Source organism: Larimichthys crocea, chromosome XXII (genome assembly GCF_000972845.2).
Source record: "Larimichthys crocea isolate SSNF chromosome XXII, L_crocea_2.0, whole genome shotgun sequence".
In the NCBI taxonomy this organism is placed as follows: domain Eukaryota; kingdom Metazoa; phylum Chordata; class Actinopteri; family Sciaenidae; genus Larimichthys; species Larimichthys crocea.
In genome coordinates this window covers 5,848,111-5,865,665 of record NC_040032.1, presented here as the reverse complement: position 1 = coordinate 5,865,665, position 17,555 = coordinate 5,848,111, and the positions used below count along the sequence as shown (strand labels likewise).

Sequence of the window (17,555 nt, the reverse complement as noted above, 5' to 3'; positions counted from 1 at the left end):
ATGTCATAGTGCAGTGTTGTTAACCACACCCTGACCACAAACTTCACACCACCTTTGTGGAAACTGCGAAAACAGAAGACGGACATTGACAGAACCGCAGGCTACATAAACAAATAGACTTCTAAAAAGGGTTGTTGGCAGCGGGTAAGCTAGAAACACAATGATGATGAAAAAGTGTGTTTGTTACATTTGTGCACAGACATGGTGGACCAGTGTCCTCAATTAAAGTGCTGCTATCAGCTGTTTGTATACATGTGTAAAGAATAGCAGGAGAAATGTGCATAACCAATGACACTTACAGCAGTGCCAACAGCCTTTCCTCAGACGATCATATTCTGTTAAACATATTAGTAATAGTATGCCACAAATCAAAAATTTGAAGGTGTGGGATAGTTACCTGTCTTTATTGATAACCAGTTGTGCCTAATTCATCTCTGTGTTTTTGCCTTTCGTTGCTCAGGTCGGCGACTTTGGCGACACCAACAGCTGGCCGACTCCAGGGGAGATCGCAACTAAAGACATGCAGGTGAGTGATACTGTTTGTTTGACAAGTGTTGAGTCACAGGTTGGTGGATGTGCAGAGAGGACACACTGATGTGTGCTTTCTGTCATCAAAAACTCTGGTAAGGACTGGTGGAGCCAACCTAATCTCCATACATTTACCTGTACATACATGTACTGTAAATCGTCCATGCAGTGAACATATTTGCAGCTATGTACAATAGATTTCAGCTGTAGAAAGATGGTACAGTGTTATTTTAACCAGACACCTTGATCTCATTTTAAAATTAATGCTTTCAACCTATATAGTTTTATTAAGTGGCCACAGAACGTCAATTTCAAGCAGGAAATTGTAGGGGATTTACCTGTAAGGGAGTTTTGACCACACTGGCAACCTAATAGTGCCTTTGGACCTTGTAGGGATTCACTGTTTTGCTTCTTATCAAGGTGGATAAGGTGGGTGAGTGTGATTACAATTGCTTTGCTCTCAGACTTTGACTGACAGAAGTTGAGTGAAATAGAATATGTGGGCGAGGTTTAGTTCCATGCAGGATTTTAAATCCTTAAATCCGTTAGAGTTTTTGTTGGATCACTCAGAAGTGGGTGCAGCATAGCTGAGATACTGACCCGTAGAGAACTGAATGTTTCCATCCGAATCTTCCTCACCTGTGCTGTCAGATCAGGAGGCGGAGAACTAGATCTCAGAATGGATTTTTTGACATGACGTCCAAACACATTACTCGCCCAGCCCTGTGTACAGCTTTATATGATAGTTAGCCAGTTAGATTTGATTGTGTAAACTGTTCTTACTATTCTTTTGACTTCACACAGTATGGGATGACTTATGTCTTTCGGGTGAAACGAGAGCTGCGGTGGTACCAAAACATCCTTAATATTGACGACAGGTAGAGGCAGGAAGGTCTCCATTACCCCGTCTGAGGTATAGATTTAATAGACTAATGTAACACGGCTGACAACAGAGTGAGAAACAGGTTGGTGTTTTACAAAGAGTGCCTCTGTAGTTTCAGGTCAGAAATTACAATAATCACCAGCCAATCAGAGCGAGAAGCTCAGCCTGCCCTACTTCACTTCACCGTAGTGGACTTGTTCAGTTTTCTACAATAGGTATTTTAGTGGTTGTGGTTGTAATTACACAGCAGTCGAATGGCACGTCCAGACAGAGCAGTCTGCTTCTGCTGGCCCGACTTTGTGTCCTCAAGACTGCGTGTTTCTTTTTTTAAAAGAGAGAGTTAGTCCAGGCTCACCACCACTGCAGTTTGGAGACAAAACCAAGATGGCTGAGCCCTACTCTGAAATGGATTTAATCCTACAATGGAAATTGTAAAAAAAAAAATTGTCTGAGTAATAGATGCTGGGTAAATTATCCAATCAGATGTCCACAGAAATTGAATCAATTGTTGAACAAACCACACGGGCATGATAACAGATAATTATTGAACATATAGAATTTTTCCCCATTTTTTAAACATGAGATTATTGAATAAAGGTTAGATGATGGAAGTCAATAATTAAAAGGCAAAAAAATAAATAACTATCACAGAGCTTTACAAATAGTCATACAAACACCAAACTATAGAAAATATTAGCAGTAAATAAGGGCAGTAGTGACACTATTCATGCTAAATGTTGGAGACAATCTGTCAAACACCCACCATCAACAAATTGTCATTATTTATTATAAATACACTGATAACTAGTCTGACATCCAGCTCACATGTCCAACAAACCGCTAACCTTGCACTCTGAAGCAAAACACCACATTTTGTGCTTCCAGCTTGACAATCTTTTCAATTCAACTTTATTTATATAGTGCCATATCATAACAAAAGTTATCTCATGACACTTTTCATGCAGAGCAGGTCTAGACCGTACTCTCCACAATACTATCTACAGAGACCGAACAATTCCACCATGAGCAAGCACTTGGCGACGGTGGCGAGGAAAAACTTATTTTCAACAGGCAGAAATCTCGAGCAGAACCAAACAAGGCTCATTGGTAGACAGTCATCCACCGTGACCGGCTTTATAATGCATCATATTGTTAGTTGACTCTCTTTTGGGTTTAGGACTGCTCATGCAGAAAATGTGTCCTTGGGGCTTTTTGATAAAGTGTGATGAGCACTTTGAACACATTTTCTGGCATTTAAAGACCTAATGATCTGAGCTTTTCTTAATGAATTTATTGTTAAAATCCTTTTCCAAGTAAAAATACCAAATATTTCTCTTCCCAGCTTCACATCTTCACATAAATAATTGAAAACATTTTTTTTTTTTTTTTTTTTTTTGATGGGCCTTTTTCATTTTGATCAGACCAAACACAGAAAGGGCAGATAAATCAGTGATGAAATAATCATTAGTTGCAGTCCTACAAATGATCAATTAATACATTTCAGAAATTTCAGCGGGCCAGTGAGTTATTAAACCCTCGAATCAGATGAGGGGTGAAAAAAAAGAGAAATCACATCTGTCATATACGAGCTCTGCGCCAGTCTAGACCTGCCCACCTCAGGTGTCCATAGCACCCGTCACCATACATCAAACATACTGACCCCCTCCCCTATATCTACAGCTGTTAGTACGACGGGATGCATCCAATTTGTGGCCTTACAGTGGCAACAGAAGTCAGTCACCCCTCTGCAACGTTTTCTATTCCTGATCTCTGGGTGATAGTGTGTCACTGGGAGAGCGACCCTATTTTAGGCAGCCTGGTCTGAGCAAACCAAGAGAGAGAGAGTGAGAGTAAGAGTGCATGTCCCTGAGAAGAAAATGTGGGTCACACCATCAGAGCCAAGAATAAACGGTGGGTCCGGTGGCAGAAGTGGTAGGTGGAGAGGGATGTCCTTTTTAGGGATCCCCTTCATTAAACCACCCCTGGATCTGTGCTGCTGCTATTCTTAGGGGGGGCTGCAGTTCACGGACCATCACGTAACATTTAAAAGCTGTAAATCGATCACTCAATTCCACAGAATATACATGCTGGGAAATAGACTGAAATTTGATAAAGGAAGGGTTTTTGGTTGCAGGGTTATGCGTTCGAGTTGGGAGACGTGGTTCAAGTTAAAGGTTTCATGCAATTAAAGTTAAAATATCTATCTGAAACGATGATTCATTCACTTGAACGAATAACCACTTGTGGTTTTTCTTTTCACAGTTGAAGGCAGATTTTTTAAAGCAAAAAGCGAACTTCAGTGGCATGGATCGCTTCATGGTCATAAAGGACTGACCCACAGTCTTTCAGTATCCATGTAGATTTGGAAATTCGACCTTCTCCCAGTTATGTCATCACATGTTCTGCCTTTACAATCAGGCCTTTGCCTTCTCCACCAACTGGCATGATGAAACGAGTATTAAGTGGCAGCAGGTTTAAGTTGTCAAAGCCACGTGTCAAAAAAACACGTTTTTTTTTCATTTCTGGTTGTGAAAGTGCCTGTAAAAGAAGCTTCATCATTGCCTTCCTGTGGTGGAAGAAGAATGAATCAGCATCCTCTGATCTCTGCACCGCCGTTACACCGCGACACACACACACTCACACCTGAGCTCAAAACGCATCGTCTGCTTTAATGGTTCATTTCTGTCATTTCACACTTCACCCTCCTCACTGAAAGTAATCTGCTCTTATTCCCATCTGTGCAGAACCCAAAGCAAAAACAGTGTATGTCTGTCTTTATGTAATGACACTACATTAGCTGTTGCGATCATGTGGGGTATACTTTTAGAAATAAAAACCAGAGGGAGTTGAGCAGACTCAGCAGATGCTTCTTATTATCCGCAGCTTGTGCTGCATCTACTTTGCATTTTTCATTGTGTTTCAAGGCAAAAGGAGAAACTGTGAAGCTCTCATGTCCTCAGAAGAGCTTTTAAAGAATAGAGTAATAATTTCACTCTATAATTTCACAGAATAGAGTAATAATTTCACTAATTTCACAAAACACCAGATTTTAACTTATTGGAAGAACTCACTGCTGACTTTAAAGTATGAGACTCCCTTCATCCATCTTTAACTGCTTTTCCATACAGGCATGTGTACATATCCTACATACTGTGTGTGTGTGTGTGTGTGTGTGTGCGTGTGCGTGTGTGTGCGTGCGTGCATGCATCATGATCCACCTCATTGTCTTCTCTAAACTGCTCTTCCCTCCCTCTGTTCAGATTGAGGCAGTGACACGGACCGTGTCCTGCCCGCCGACTGTCAGGCAGGTCAGAGACTCATGGAAATCCACTGTAAGTTCAACCTGCGGCCTCTGAAACCTGCAGCCTGCCTACCTGCTTATGATACCTCTGACAAGTTAAACATCTTTATTAAAAAAAATAAAATAAAAACACCACACAAACATCAAACAGTGTAAAACCTTCGTCTGCGAGGAAATATTGTGTCCCCTTACAGCAGTCTGTATGTCACCCAGAAAGTGGAAGGCTTTATCTTCACTGTGCTTCTTTTTTATATAAAAGTGTCACACTACAATCACATCCATACAATTAATGTATCGTCAACAATAATATAATTTAACTTCCCTTGACAAAACTGGGGTGATTACTAGCTGCCTCTCTTTCCTGGGTAGATGTAGTGACAGCAACTGTCCAGACTGTCAAAGTTATATAAAACGCTATTTTTAAGTATTGCACCAAATAATAGAACTAAGAATAAATGCACACAAACATTTAAGATGTATGATTTTTTCTTTTCTTTTTTTTTTTTCCTTCAGTTTGGCAAAAATAACTTTTCCTGCACATTAGCACCTTTTCATATGTTGGTTAGGTATTTTTTCATCATTTCCACATTCTCCTGTTTTCTAAACCAGTTAGTCGAGATTTGGGCTCTGTTCAGAGCCCTCCTGCAACGTTTAAAGCTCCATATTTTTAGCAACTTGACACTGAAACCTGTTACCAGAAGCCGCACTGCATCGCTGTCTGTTTTAATCCTCTCCCTCCGTCTTCATCTTCTTCTCGAGTTTAGAAAATGTCATTTAAAATCCAAATCCTGTGAGAGGACCGAAAACATCGTTATTCTATTCTCTGCAACAGTCCCTTTATTACCATTACATTACATATTAGGGGTGTCGCGATGTACTGATATTGACTTTTACGATTTGCACATTTGTCAAATTTGCAGGTGTAACAGAAGTGCTTGTGCCTATGTTAAAAGCTACAGTGCATGTTTGAAGTGGGGTGTTTGAGTTCAGTGTGATTATATCAGTTTGCGATATGATGCCTCGAAGGCTGATCACGTCGTGTGTGTGCACAGAACAGTTTGGTTGCTTGAAGTGTGTCGTCCCTCCTGTTGAGTCAAACGCTTTGCATGACTCCTATGCAAACCCCTCAGGAGTGTCAAACTTTGCAGATATGCGCGTCGCTGATAGCCGAGCTGCCATCACAGGGACGAGCAGCTGAGCTCCGTTTGATTTGAATAAAGTCAGATATCAGGTCTGTGAGCGAAGATAACCAGCGAGGGCAATTCGTGTTTTAGCCGGTGTTTGTTAGGGTCAACTATAGGACAGTGGGTTGTACTCACGTTGCTCTGCTGCACTCAGACGTTATAATGAGAGAGAACAAAAGACGGGATAATGAGAATTGACAAGCTCGGAAATTGTAACGTCTGCTTGGTCCAGGTCACTTTACATGGTAGTATTTTCACAAATGCTTAATTTAAACAGTTTGATGTGATCTGCTATTTCCTGTTGGAATATATAAATGAGTGTTTTAACTGCTGGACAAATTCATACAGCATTTTGCCGTGCTATAGTAATCAGCAACAGACGACTGTTCATTAAGCCCCGCCCCTCCCTCGGTTACTGTCGCTATGCGTATTTACCACTCAAATTTATTTATTTTTTTTCAACAACCTTTCCTTGATTTTACAGACTTGTGCACATTCTGCAACTTGTCTTATAATGACCACCCTTTAAAGTAAGCATTTTCTGGCTACACACGATATGACACTAAATAACTTAAGCCACAGCAAAAAAGTCATAAAATGTGTACGGCTTTGGAAAAGTTAAAAAGTTAAGACAGAACCTTTCAAACTCTTTGGACAACACAAGTATCTTCACACTGGAGTTCCATGCCCAGTGTGTTAGTGACTGAAGCTTCACATAACTAGCGTAGCTGGACAGTCCCTGCCCGTTATGATGCAAAGCTAGGATTGGACTGTCACCGTTTGTGGGAGGGGTCAAGCGTATGTGTGTTTTTCTTTTGACTGTAATGTTGTGCATGTTTTAACCGCCTAAAATTTTGTTTTGAGGTGTAAGCATATGACACGGTAACTGCGGTGCTTTTTTTTTTTCAGCCATCATTATTTCACGTTTCCTGTACCGGTATAATTCTTCTCTTGTTTGGATAGGTCTCAAGTCTCCTTTGATGAACCTTTTTGAAGGGTTTATACAGCTCTTTTCTAAGTGTCCATCTGTTTTTAAACCTTTTTCTCATCCAGGGTCCCAAAAAGACGACGACAACGACCAAGAAGGAGTCGAAGGAGAAGAGGGAGATCATCGAGGAGAGCAAGGAGAACCTGAAAGCCAAGTCAGACGACTCTGGAGAGGAGAAGAACGGCGATGACGACTCCCAGAAGAACGGGCCGAAGAAAAAAGGTGAATACGGATTATGACATGTTAATGTTAAACATCCAAACATACTTGTTTCATGCTAACTATTGATGGATGTCAACATGTGACAAGAAACCAGAAAACGGACATTATTCTTTTTTTCCTCTTCAGGCATTACTAAACTTGTTGGTTCCTCAGACACTTTCAATTTTCACTAAAATACTCCAGTAATGAGTTTGGGTGGTTTCCTTAGTGTAGTTTCCCCTCATTGTCTGTGTGAGTTTGCTTTAGTTGGTCACCAAAAAATCCCAGGTTTGTTGAAAAGGTTATGACTGATTTTAACCATCAAGTCAGAACTGACTGGGTGTCACTGGAAACACTGAAATAAAGGATGCGACAGAGCGTCACGAGAGACATCCTTGTCTTGTTTCCATTAGGGATCATTTTTAATATATAAAGTTTACTTCAAACAGTTAAAATAAATGTCCTTATTGTAACAGTCAAATTATTACAGTCCAACAAGGTCATATATATATATTCAGTCTACTTTGGACTGACAAAAGCATTTCTGTTCTAAATATTTTAATATTAAGTATTTTTTTGTTCAAAACAATAAATCCTCAAGGTTTCTTTTGTATCAGTCAGATTGACTTGCAGATGTGCTGTAGAGGTGATGAGCTCTTCATGTCTCTTCTCTGAATAAACATCAATGAAGAGAACTTTCACAACTCTGATCTCAGCATTGACGATAAAATAAATTTTTTTTTTTAAAAATACATGCACGAACGATCGACAGCTTGACTCTTCCAGACAGATCTGAATTTTTTTTGGCAGCCATCTTGCTGCTCCACAAACCAATTACCCACATTGCTTCTGTCAACAGATCTGTAACTGAATAAACTGCAGCGCCTCTCTCCCTTTATTCTCTCCCGCTTCCTTCCCCTTACCTACACAGTCAGCAGATAGACGCAGGGCCACGTCACTTCAAACTGGCTGTCATTTCCACTCTGTCACACACTCACCCACACATCCACACAATCACCCCTACAACCAGATGTTGTTTTATACGGCAGATCACTGACGCACCCTGCTGGCCAGCGGAGGTACTGCAGGACACTCAGTACTGTTTGACAACAGTACACAAAACAAGTCCAGCGACTAAGAAAGTGTTTGATTTGAACAGTTCACCTGAAGTAATTACAGCAGCTGCAAAGCTTCACTTCTGTTACAGCTTAAACAGCTGATTCCAGAAAGTTTGACATATTTATTTTTCATTTGTCTTTTCATATCTTGTATTTAGTGTATTTGCAGCTCATTTAAAAAGACTAAAAACTTAAACTTGAAAGTTAACTTAAACTTAAAGTCTTGTCAGAATGTCAGAATAAGTGATAATTAATGCTCGTTCCCTCAATAACAAGTCATCCTCATACAGTACTCCTTTTTTTTGTTAAAGGCTTTAAGCACAAGTTACCTGCTCATAAACTTTATTTTTTCAAATTTTCCCCATAACACAATAAACTTATGCAATGGACAAAATAAAATAAAAAATCAAATAATAAAACAAGATTACACAATCAACAAGTATAAAAACGAAGCAAATAAAGAAAAACAAATTCAAACAAGATAAGCACGACAAGCACACAGATAGCTCTAAAGTATCACTCACACACAGTACAAGATCAGGGAATGCTCAAGGACACAGCGAAGCACCAAAACACACAGTGACACAGTTAATCCACGTCTAGTGAAATCATACAGTATTATGTATCCTTCTCTTTTTGTTGATGGAAGTGTAAGTTGTCAATTGTGTCAATGAAAAGGTTCACAGTAGAAGCATTTTTACTTTTACCAAAAAGATTTTGGTTTGGTGACTTTTTGATAAATGTTAGATTATCACCAAGAATAATGTTCAAAATGCACAAAGTTTAGGAGATTTTAGGCAGAGAAATATATTTGCTAAAGAATCACCTTTTATAGTTTTGATACATATTCTGACTTTGATGGAGTATTAAAGTTTGTTTATGTGGAAAGAATATGATGATGCCTGCAGATTCAACATTTTCTAACCGTGCTGCTCTCACCACGTCTGCACAAACAGGAAACAAGCAGAAGTGGGTTCCCCTGATGATCGAGGTGAAGTCTGAGGGTCCCAGAGAGCGCTCGGCCTCCAGGAACAACAGCAGACAGAACGAAAACCCCCGCGTGCCTCCCAACGCCAGGAACGACCTCAGAGGTCAGTCTGTGATGTCATCACTCTGCATTGGCGTCACTCTGAGCCAAAGTGCTGCAGCAGCAGCATGAGTTTAGGTTCCTGGAGTTTCACACAGAATGTCACAGAGAACAGAACCGAGAACAGAAATATGAGAAAGGGACGTCTGGAAACCAGTTTCAGATCCCGTCTGTCTGGTTTTACATGAAGCTTTAAATGCTGGTAGGTGTTAGTTTGTGCTGGTTTAAATGTGTTATTTTGTATTGCTGTATCAGTAGTTATTAATGCAGAATGACAGCATGCATGACTCAGCAGCAGGATGTGGAGAGTTCTGTGTATGCTCCTAATCTGGTACTTCTGCTTTGATAGCTCGGCTCTTTAAATGTACAGTGTAATAATAACATGCTCTCTGATATTCAGTGAGGAAATAAAGTTTGCTAAGCAGCAGAGAGGACGTGCTATCTGTTGCTGTGCAGAAGCTAGCGAGTTAAAAGTAGTTCTGCAGGTTTATCTGCAGGCACTGAAAGTTCCCTCTGGCTTTCACAACTTTGTTTGACGTTAGTTTGTGTTAACGGCGAGGTTGTCGTGTTTCCCTGCAGACTGGCACAGTCAAAAGTACGAGCGGGAGTGGCACGACGACCACGACGAGGTATCCAGCGTGAAGAGCGAGGGAGCGCCTTTCCGCGGAGGGTTCAGAGGTCGTGGACGTGGCAGAGGAAGAGGCCGGGGACGAGGAAGAGGTGGCGCAAGAGGTATGTGGACAACTCGCTTAGAAACCAATGCAAGATGCTAAAAATACAACGGTAACACCAGTTTTCTGTCCTCAAGAAATGCTGAAAGAGACTGATCTTTTCTTGGTCTCTCTTATGTGGTCATCGGCCTCTTTCCTCTTTTTTTTTTTTTTGGTTTTGTTTCCTGAAACAATACCAGTGAGGATTTCATCACTGTGCCGCCCGTGTGTCTGTCAACACAGGAAACTCTTTTAGTAGCTGTTAAGTCATTTACAACTATAAGAGATGTGTAAGAATATGTCACAAGAATAATTCAGTGACAAGCTAACTGAAAATGTAACACGGTCACATACAGTGTTCACTCGCCATTTATAGGTTGTCCTTTATTGACCCCCAGAAGTATTAAATAATCCTGATCAAAACACACATAAAGTTGATATGAACACCCGGTAAAGTGAACAGTAACAATATACATTGATTGTTGTTGGAATAAAGGAATTCTGTAAACTTTATTTATCACAGTTTATAGTAACAATTTGGATGAGGTGAGGTTAAAGGCTTCAGGAGTCCAAAGATTCCCGGTTTAGGTGCCGTGAAAGTGCTTGAATTTGTCTCTTGAGTGCAGGTTTGTGGACATGCTGTAGAGGTGATGAGCTCTTCATGTCTCTTCTCTGACTAAACATCAATGAAGAGAACTTTCACAACTCTGATCTCAGCATTGAAGCTAAAAATCACCTCACGTTATTATCAAAAAGTTGGGTAGTTGGACACTTTAAACGTAAAGAGACGTTCAAAAGCGATGCGGCTGTTTTTACCCACAGTGAATAAGCAGTCCCGAACAGTGCTAGGCTCTTTACAGATGATGTATACTTTAAAAGCTGCTGAATACCTGTGCCAATAAAGATGGGAAATACTACAAATGAAGCTTATCGCCTAAAACACCACTATCTAATAAAGCATGCAAAGTACGAATGCTGACAGCCAATTAGACTGGCCTCCTGGAACGAGCGGCAAGGCACTTTGAGGAAAACAAACTGTCTGGTGTTAATGGACACATCACCACATGCTGTTGCTTTTTAACTGAAAAACACAGCCCGTGGTCTTAGGGAGTGAGATATATTATCTAATTAGTGTCTTTATTGCCTTGGATAAACAAATGGTAATATTTGAAGGTGCTGACAGTCTTTCTTTTTTTTTTAACTCTTTGTCAAGCTTAGCGACCGCTGACTGTCGCTTCATATTTAGCACACAGACATGTAAAGACAGCAAACAACTCCTTCAAGTGCTTTGTATACTTAAAAGATAGAAAGGCTTGACTTTGCCTGATTAAAATCAAGCATGTTTGACAAAAAGTTTGGGCTGACTCTGCTTTCAAACTGGGTGGTTTGGGACCCTAAAAGGGCCCCACAGAGGCTACAGTAAAAACAAAAAAGTGCAATAACAACCAGTGTGTGTTGGAATGAGGAAAAGCCTTGGATCCAGCAGGAGAAGCAGGTTTCCCCCCCCCGGGCCTGTTAGTTTTGGCAGGATTCTCCCTCCCCCCGCCCTGTTGTCCGCTCTTTTCCTACACATTATCCCCTACCCAGCCAGTTTTTAAAATGTATACGAGGGAAGAAAAGAGAGATTACAAACAACTTGGAGACGGAAATGGGAGCGAATCGTCCGTTAGGTCCAGTTTTATGTCTCCTCGAGGACACGTTGACTCTCAGCAGCGCTGAAGAAACGGTCAGAGTTAATGCTGAGCAGATGAACTTTGTCTTGTGTATTTACTCGGCTCTCGCATGTGGTGTTTCTACACATTCACACAAAGATGTTCTGTATTCTGTTGTCTGTGGCTGCATTCGCTCTGTAATGTCATTTTCTTTGCATTTCTTAGTAAAAAGAGTGAAACAGGGAACACAGGAGCTTTTTGTCGTACTCTCGCTCTCTCGCTCTAGTAATCAATCACTTTCCAAGATCCCGCAACTTAAAATTCAAACAAATTTTTGGCAATAACGGCTCCTGTTTTTGGCAGGAGAGAGAGGTTTGACTCAAAGTGTAATAAATTCTGGTCTTTTATCTACTTGCAGTATATTCCCATGGAACTGCGTCTGGCTATATTTAATCAAAATGTGTTTAAATTTAAGAACACACTGCTAACTTCACCCATCAAATCATAACCAAGAATGTGACCAGCTGTAAAAGTGAACACTTTGTGGTTGGCTTAGTATGAAGGTTCAGTACTTAAAGAGAGAGAGGTGATGAAAAGGTGACGTTGATACTGTCTGTCTGTCTAACTGCCTGTTTCTGTCCTGTCAAGGCCACTATGACTACCACTACGGCTACAAGTCCTACGATATGAAAGACGGACCCTACGCCCAGAAGTTCGGCAACACAGTTACCTACTACTACGACAACATGAGCAGCAACGACCTTTACTCCGTCGATCAGGACCTGCTGAAGGACTACATCAAGAGACAGATGTAAGTTCATTTCCTCTATCACAAGAACAAGACAAAACACCAAACACCGCAACAGGTACATGAACAGTTTGCTGTCAGACGTGCTGTAGAGGTGATGAGCTCTTCATGTCTCTTCTCTGACTAAACATCAATGAAGAGAACTTTCACAACTCTGATCTCAGCATTGAAACAGAAAATAACAGCCGGTCACTGTTAGACATTGTTCTGTCCTAGCACAGTACGATGAGACTTTTGAACCTGGATCTACTTGGTCAGTGCCTCCGGCATGAGTTGGAAACTGATTAAATGATTTGACCAAAGATGAACAGCTGGGCGAATGGGATCAGAGTACAAGATGAGCTATCTACTCGACTACAGTTCAGACTACAAGCTTGCCATCTGTTGAGGAAGCTGTTTAGATCAGGGTTCTGCAGGGTCTAGAAAAGTCTTGAAAAGCATTGAATTTAGTACCTTTTTAAGTATTTGATTAAATGTATAAAGGTATTGAATATTTAATGTTTTCTATATGCAGTAGACAGTAGTGTTGGGTAGGAAATGTTTTTCTATTTTAAACCCTGTGAGATCGCCAAATTTAGATTTCAGTCATTTCAGATTGTGCTCATCAGTTCTGGTTCCTCTTTTGATGCAAGTGAAAAAAACTTGATATTCAGCACATTTTTATCATCATAAACACATATTTGTAATAAATAAAGGACATGTTTAGTGAATCTTTCTTTAAAATGTAAAATAAATGGTTTCTTGCCATTGGTACAGTGGAGAGGCCACAGTTTGGCACCCTTAAACGGTTCAGACAAACTGATCTTGGGTTTGTGTTCACAGAACAGAAAATAAGCTGTGACAGTCGTGCTTTTTTAAAAGTCAGTTCTGTGTTGCGGCAGATGAACACACTGCGTTGAGACAGTAGTTTGTCGGCACCAAGCTGAAGAGGCTTTACACTTTCCTCGTGTGCACCCAGTGCCCCCTTCACTTTAAATTTGTATCCAGTTACTCACAGCCTTTGAAGTCCTGTGAAATACTCTGCTTTTGATTAGTGGTTCCCGGGAAGGTATTTGGTTACATGTGACGCTTAAAAAAAATAAAGTCACTTTCCATTGTTTTTATTGAATGTTAAATTTGTCTTCATTTTCCCTCACTTGTGTCTTAGTGCCTTTAGTCAAAGTGAAAAGTAAGGAACAGTCATTACACAGCAGCTGATTCGTCAGTATATTCTGGATAATGCTGACCATGTGTTTCCTTGTTGCTCTGCCCCGTCTAGTGAGTACTACTTCAGCCTGGACAACCTGGAGCGTGACTTCTTCCTGAGGAGGAAGATGGATCAGGAGGGCTTCCTGCCCGTCGGACTCATCGCCAGTTTCCACAGAGTGCAGGCCCTCACCACGGACGTCAACCTCATTCTGGAAGTAAGCGCATTTCTTTGACTTACTAACTTGTCTGAAAGTGACCGGTGTTAGAATACCTGCTTTCTAAGTTCATTCCACAGTAAAGATAAAGTTCCAGCTAAAATACATAGAAAAAGAAAAGTTGTCATCTTTAGCTTGTATAACGAAGACACAGTTGAATAAGATAATTGTCTAATTTGACGGTGCAGCTCTGAAAAGTTCAATTTAAAGGAACAGTTTGTAATTTTTGGAAAGTGTTCACATTTGGAGTTGATCTGTCGCCAACTTAACAACCCGTCACGTCTCCTTTCAGGCTTTGAAGGACAGTAAGGAAGTTGAAGTGATCGACATGAAGATCCGTCGTAAGGTGGACCCAGAGAAATGGCCTCTGCCAGGCCTGGCCATGCCTAACCAAACCCACACCGACTTCTCTCAGCTCATCAACTGCCCTGAGTTCGTCCCAAGACAAATGACCGAGGAGGAGCCCAGAGGTGAGTTTCTCTTGATTCTACTGTAGTTATTTGTCTTAGTCTGTCTTCTCTTAAGATTACTGCTGAAATCAAGTCAAAATAATTAGTTTTGCAGGCTGATATGCCCTGCATTATAATTTTGTAATCACTTACAAGAACCCTCTTTGCTAGAAGTAATCATATAAAACGTGTTTGCTGCAGGGTCACCCAGAGCCTCCACACCGGTGAAACAAAAGACCAAGACCGAATCAGACATCTCCAACCTCAAGACGATGCCCAAGGGCCTCTCCGCCAGTCTTCCAGACCTGGACTCTGAGTCCTGGATTGAGGTCAAGAAGAGGCCTAGACCATCGCCGGCCAGACCCAAGGTTAGCGCAGAGAAGGTGAAATTTAAGGCCTCTCACTCATGATTTTCAGTTTTTCATTCCGTGGTTTTAAAACAATGATGCTTCGTAGCTACTTGCCAGCAGAAACATATTTGTGTAAAGAAAGAGAAAAGGTAAATACATTTTTACTGATTTAATTTCAAAATGAAAGAACAAATTTGATGCAAAAAACATCCCCTTTTCCGCAAATTTTCTTCATAATGTCAAGAAGTCTTCAAAACGAATATCTCTAAATTATTATAAGTATAAACATTTTTAATCTAGCTACATTTCTCTTTTTGTATTGGTGTAGACTGAATATCAACATTTTTGAGCTGATTGGACAAAATACGTAATTGGAATAAGTTACTTGGCTATGGGAAAAATGTCCACCATTTTCTGAATTAGACAAATAATTGAATAATTAAATTATTTATGAATAATAAACGCAAATTTACAAACAAAACCCATTCATGCTGGAAAGTAGCCAACTGACATGTTTATGTAGAACCAATGAATTTTATCTTTGCACTCGTCTTTTTATTTTTATTTCTTTATTTTTTTTTGTGCAGTAGAAAACTACTGTTAAATCAGTTTACCTTCTCATCTTTTTTTTAACTTGTCATGTTGGGGTTCATTCCTCCATCCAATTATTTCCCGCCATCTCCTCCACCTACTCCTCCTCCTTCCTCCTCCTCCTGTGTGGTCGATGTTGGTTAACTGATGTAGGCCCCCTCGTTGCAGCAACAGAAGGAAAAGGACGATTCAGTTCGCTCCCCGGTGCCCCAGACTGGCCCCGCCCCTACTACCTCAGGAAATAAGGTAAGTAATAAAGAAATACTTTTTTTGTCCAAATTGAATTTAAACATGATGATCAAAAAGTGAATTAATCATCCAACACCTCTTCTAATCCTTGATTTTTTATTTATTTTTTTTCAGGACGGAGCGGAGCAGGACGAACCGGAGGAGCTCGACTTCATGTTCGACGAGGAGATGGAGCAGATGGACGGGCGACGCAACACCTTCACCGACTGGTCGGACGAGGAAACGGACGGGGAGATCGACGACCAAGACGTCAACAAGATCTTGATCGTGACGCAGACGCCACCCTACTTGAGGAAGCACCCGGGTGGCGACCGCACGGGACACCACACATCGCGCGCTAAACTGTCCACCGAGCTCGTGAAGGTGATCAATGACGGGCTCTTCTACTACGAGCAGGACCTGTGGGACGACACGTACGAGCCCGAGTACGCCACCATCAAGGTGAGGTCATTTTTCATGGTTGAATCTATGAAGAAGGGTGTGTTCTGTATACTTTGATCTTCACTGCTTACTGTGATTACCTGTCTGAGCCTTAAAATCTTCAGAAGTTGATTTCGAAAACTGCCACAAGAAGTGAAAATCTCACTGCTGGAGACAAGTTTGGGGGTTTTCTTACTTTAATACAGTCTAATGAACGGCTGTGGGAGTTGCCACTTATTATTGTTATAATATTAGATTAATATTAAACTATAAACTTAGTATGTAAGTTCAAAATAAAACTAGTGTGTTTGGCTGTGACTCTTGACTGAGGCGCCTCAGTTCAGTCCAAACTTTTTATTATCGTGTCATACCTTTTTTAAAATCATTCATCCCACGTGGGATTATATGACACGCAGTAATAGGACATATAAATAACCGCTTCTGATGATTGACAGTTAAGAAATTTTTTTTAAAAAACCATCAATTGCTTTCAAACCACTTCCTGTTTGTAGCTGAGAATGTCCAAACAGTCAGATAACGTTTTCTTATCTTTTCAAAATAAAGGCATCTTTTCAGTTTTATTAAATCATTATACAGAGCACACTACAAATCAAATCAATTTTGTTTTCTACCCTAATTGACCGACAAACGACAAAAAGCAGATCCTGTTCTTTAATACACAACAACATAACCTCCTGTTTTCAAGACGCCACCACTCAGCTGAGCAAAAATCTTTTTTCTTTTATCCAGATTACAAGTTTGTTTATTAAACTGTGAAGTTAAAATCTCACCAGCCTGTTTTTCTGCAAGCAGCAGAAATACGACTTCTTTTATCAAACCATTATTAACTTATTGTACGCTTCTTCACATCGTACCTTTTCAAATAAAATATGCAACAAATGAAACAATAAACAAAAAATGGGATGGGATCTTCCTGAAGCAAGTCGATGCTAACAGCTCAGAGAAATGATTCTAGTAATCAGAGTAAAGACGAATGAGCTTAATTAGGCCCTTTTTTAAACGTTTAAACATTTTAAAAATGATTTTGTTTGTTATCAGTAATTAAAATAAACAGATAAATTGTAGATTTTTGGGTCATAAAAAAACAAATAATGATCCGTCATCGTTGATAGAAATGAGGACTCGATCAGTGGTGGAGAGTTTTTAAATAAAACAACCTGTAATAATAATAAATAACCTCAGTCCGGCTCTTCTGACAGCTTCCAGGTTTGGTCATTGTCATATTGGAGGTGTTTCTGCCCAAGACCAGACGATGAGTAGATTTATTCCTCTTTGGTTGGAGCTGTTTCTGGATATAGAAACACGACACCGAACAGAAAGTTTGTTTTGTTTTGTTTTTTGTTGCCTTTGCTGCCTTTTGTAGCATTGTTGAGCTCATTGTGGGACCTTCACGTGCTCGCCTGCACACGTCCAGCTGCGTGTGGAACAGGGGACGCTTGTTTATAAATAAACCCCCACATACAAGGCCTCGGCCTGAGGGGTCCAGCTGATGGGCTGCAGGGGGGAGACAAAGATGGACGCTCAAAGATACGAAGATACATGGCAGAATGAGGGAGCGAGTGTGAGTCGAAACGTGTGATGATCTTGGTGAAACATTCGAGGACCCGTACGC

General features: G+C 40.5%; 1 protein-coding gene across 7 annotated transcripts in view; it reads left to right on the top strand.

Annotated features, from left to right (window-relative positions):
- larp1 (La ribonucleoprotein 1, translational regulator) overlaps nt 1–17,555 on the top strand; it is a 43,724-nt gene that overhangs the window by 19,289 nt on the left and 6,880 nt on the right. Inside the window, exons 3-13 of one of the 7 annotated variants that reach the window (XM_027273270.1) lie at nt 461–526; nt 4,672–4,743; nt 6,950–7,106; nt 9,160–9,294; nt 9,870–10,022; nt 12,301–12,463; nt 13,719–13,863; nt 14,156–14,333; nt 14,514–14,695; nt 15,428–15,499; nt 15,617–15,943. In XM_027273270.1, coding sequence (XP_027129071.1) covers nt 461–526; nt 4,672–4,743; nt 6,950–7,106; nt 9,160–9,294; nt 9,870–10,022; nt 12,301–12,463; nt 13,719–13,863; nt 14,156–14,333; nt 14,514–14,695; nt 15,428–15,499; nt 15,617–15,943 — 1,650 coding nt within the window. Of the gene's footprint in view, nt 1–460; nt 527–4,671; nt 4,744–6,949; nt 7,107–9,159; nt 9,295–9,869; nt 10,023–12,300; nt 12,464–13,718; nt 13,864–14,155; nt 14,334–14,513; nt 14,696–15,406; nt 15,500–15,616; nt 15,944–17,555 lie in introns of all 7 variants that reach the window. The other 6 variants (XM_027273268.1, XM_027273266.1, XM_027273272.1 and 3 more) reach the window with 6 other exon arrangements.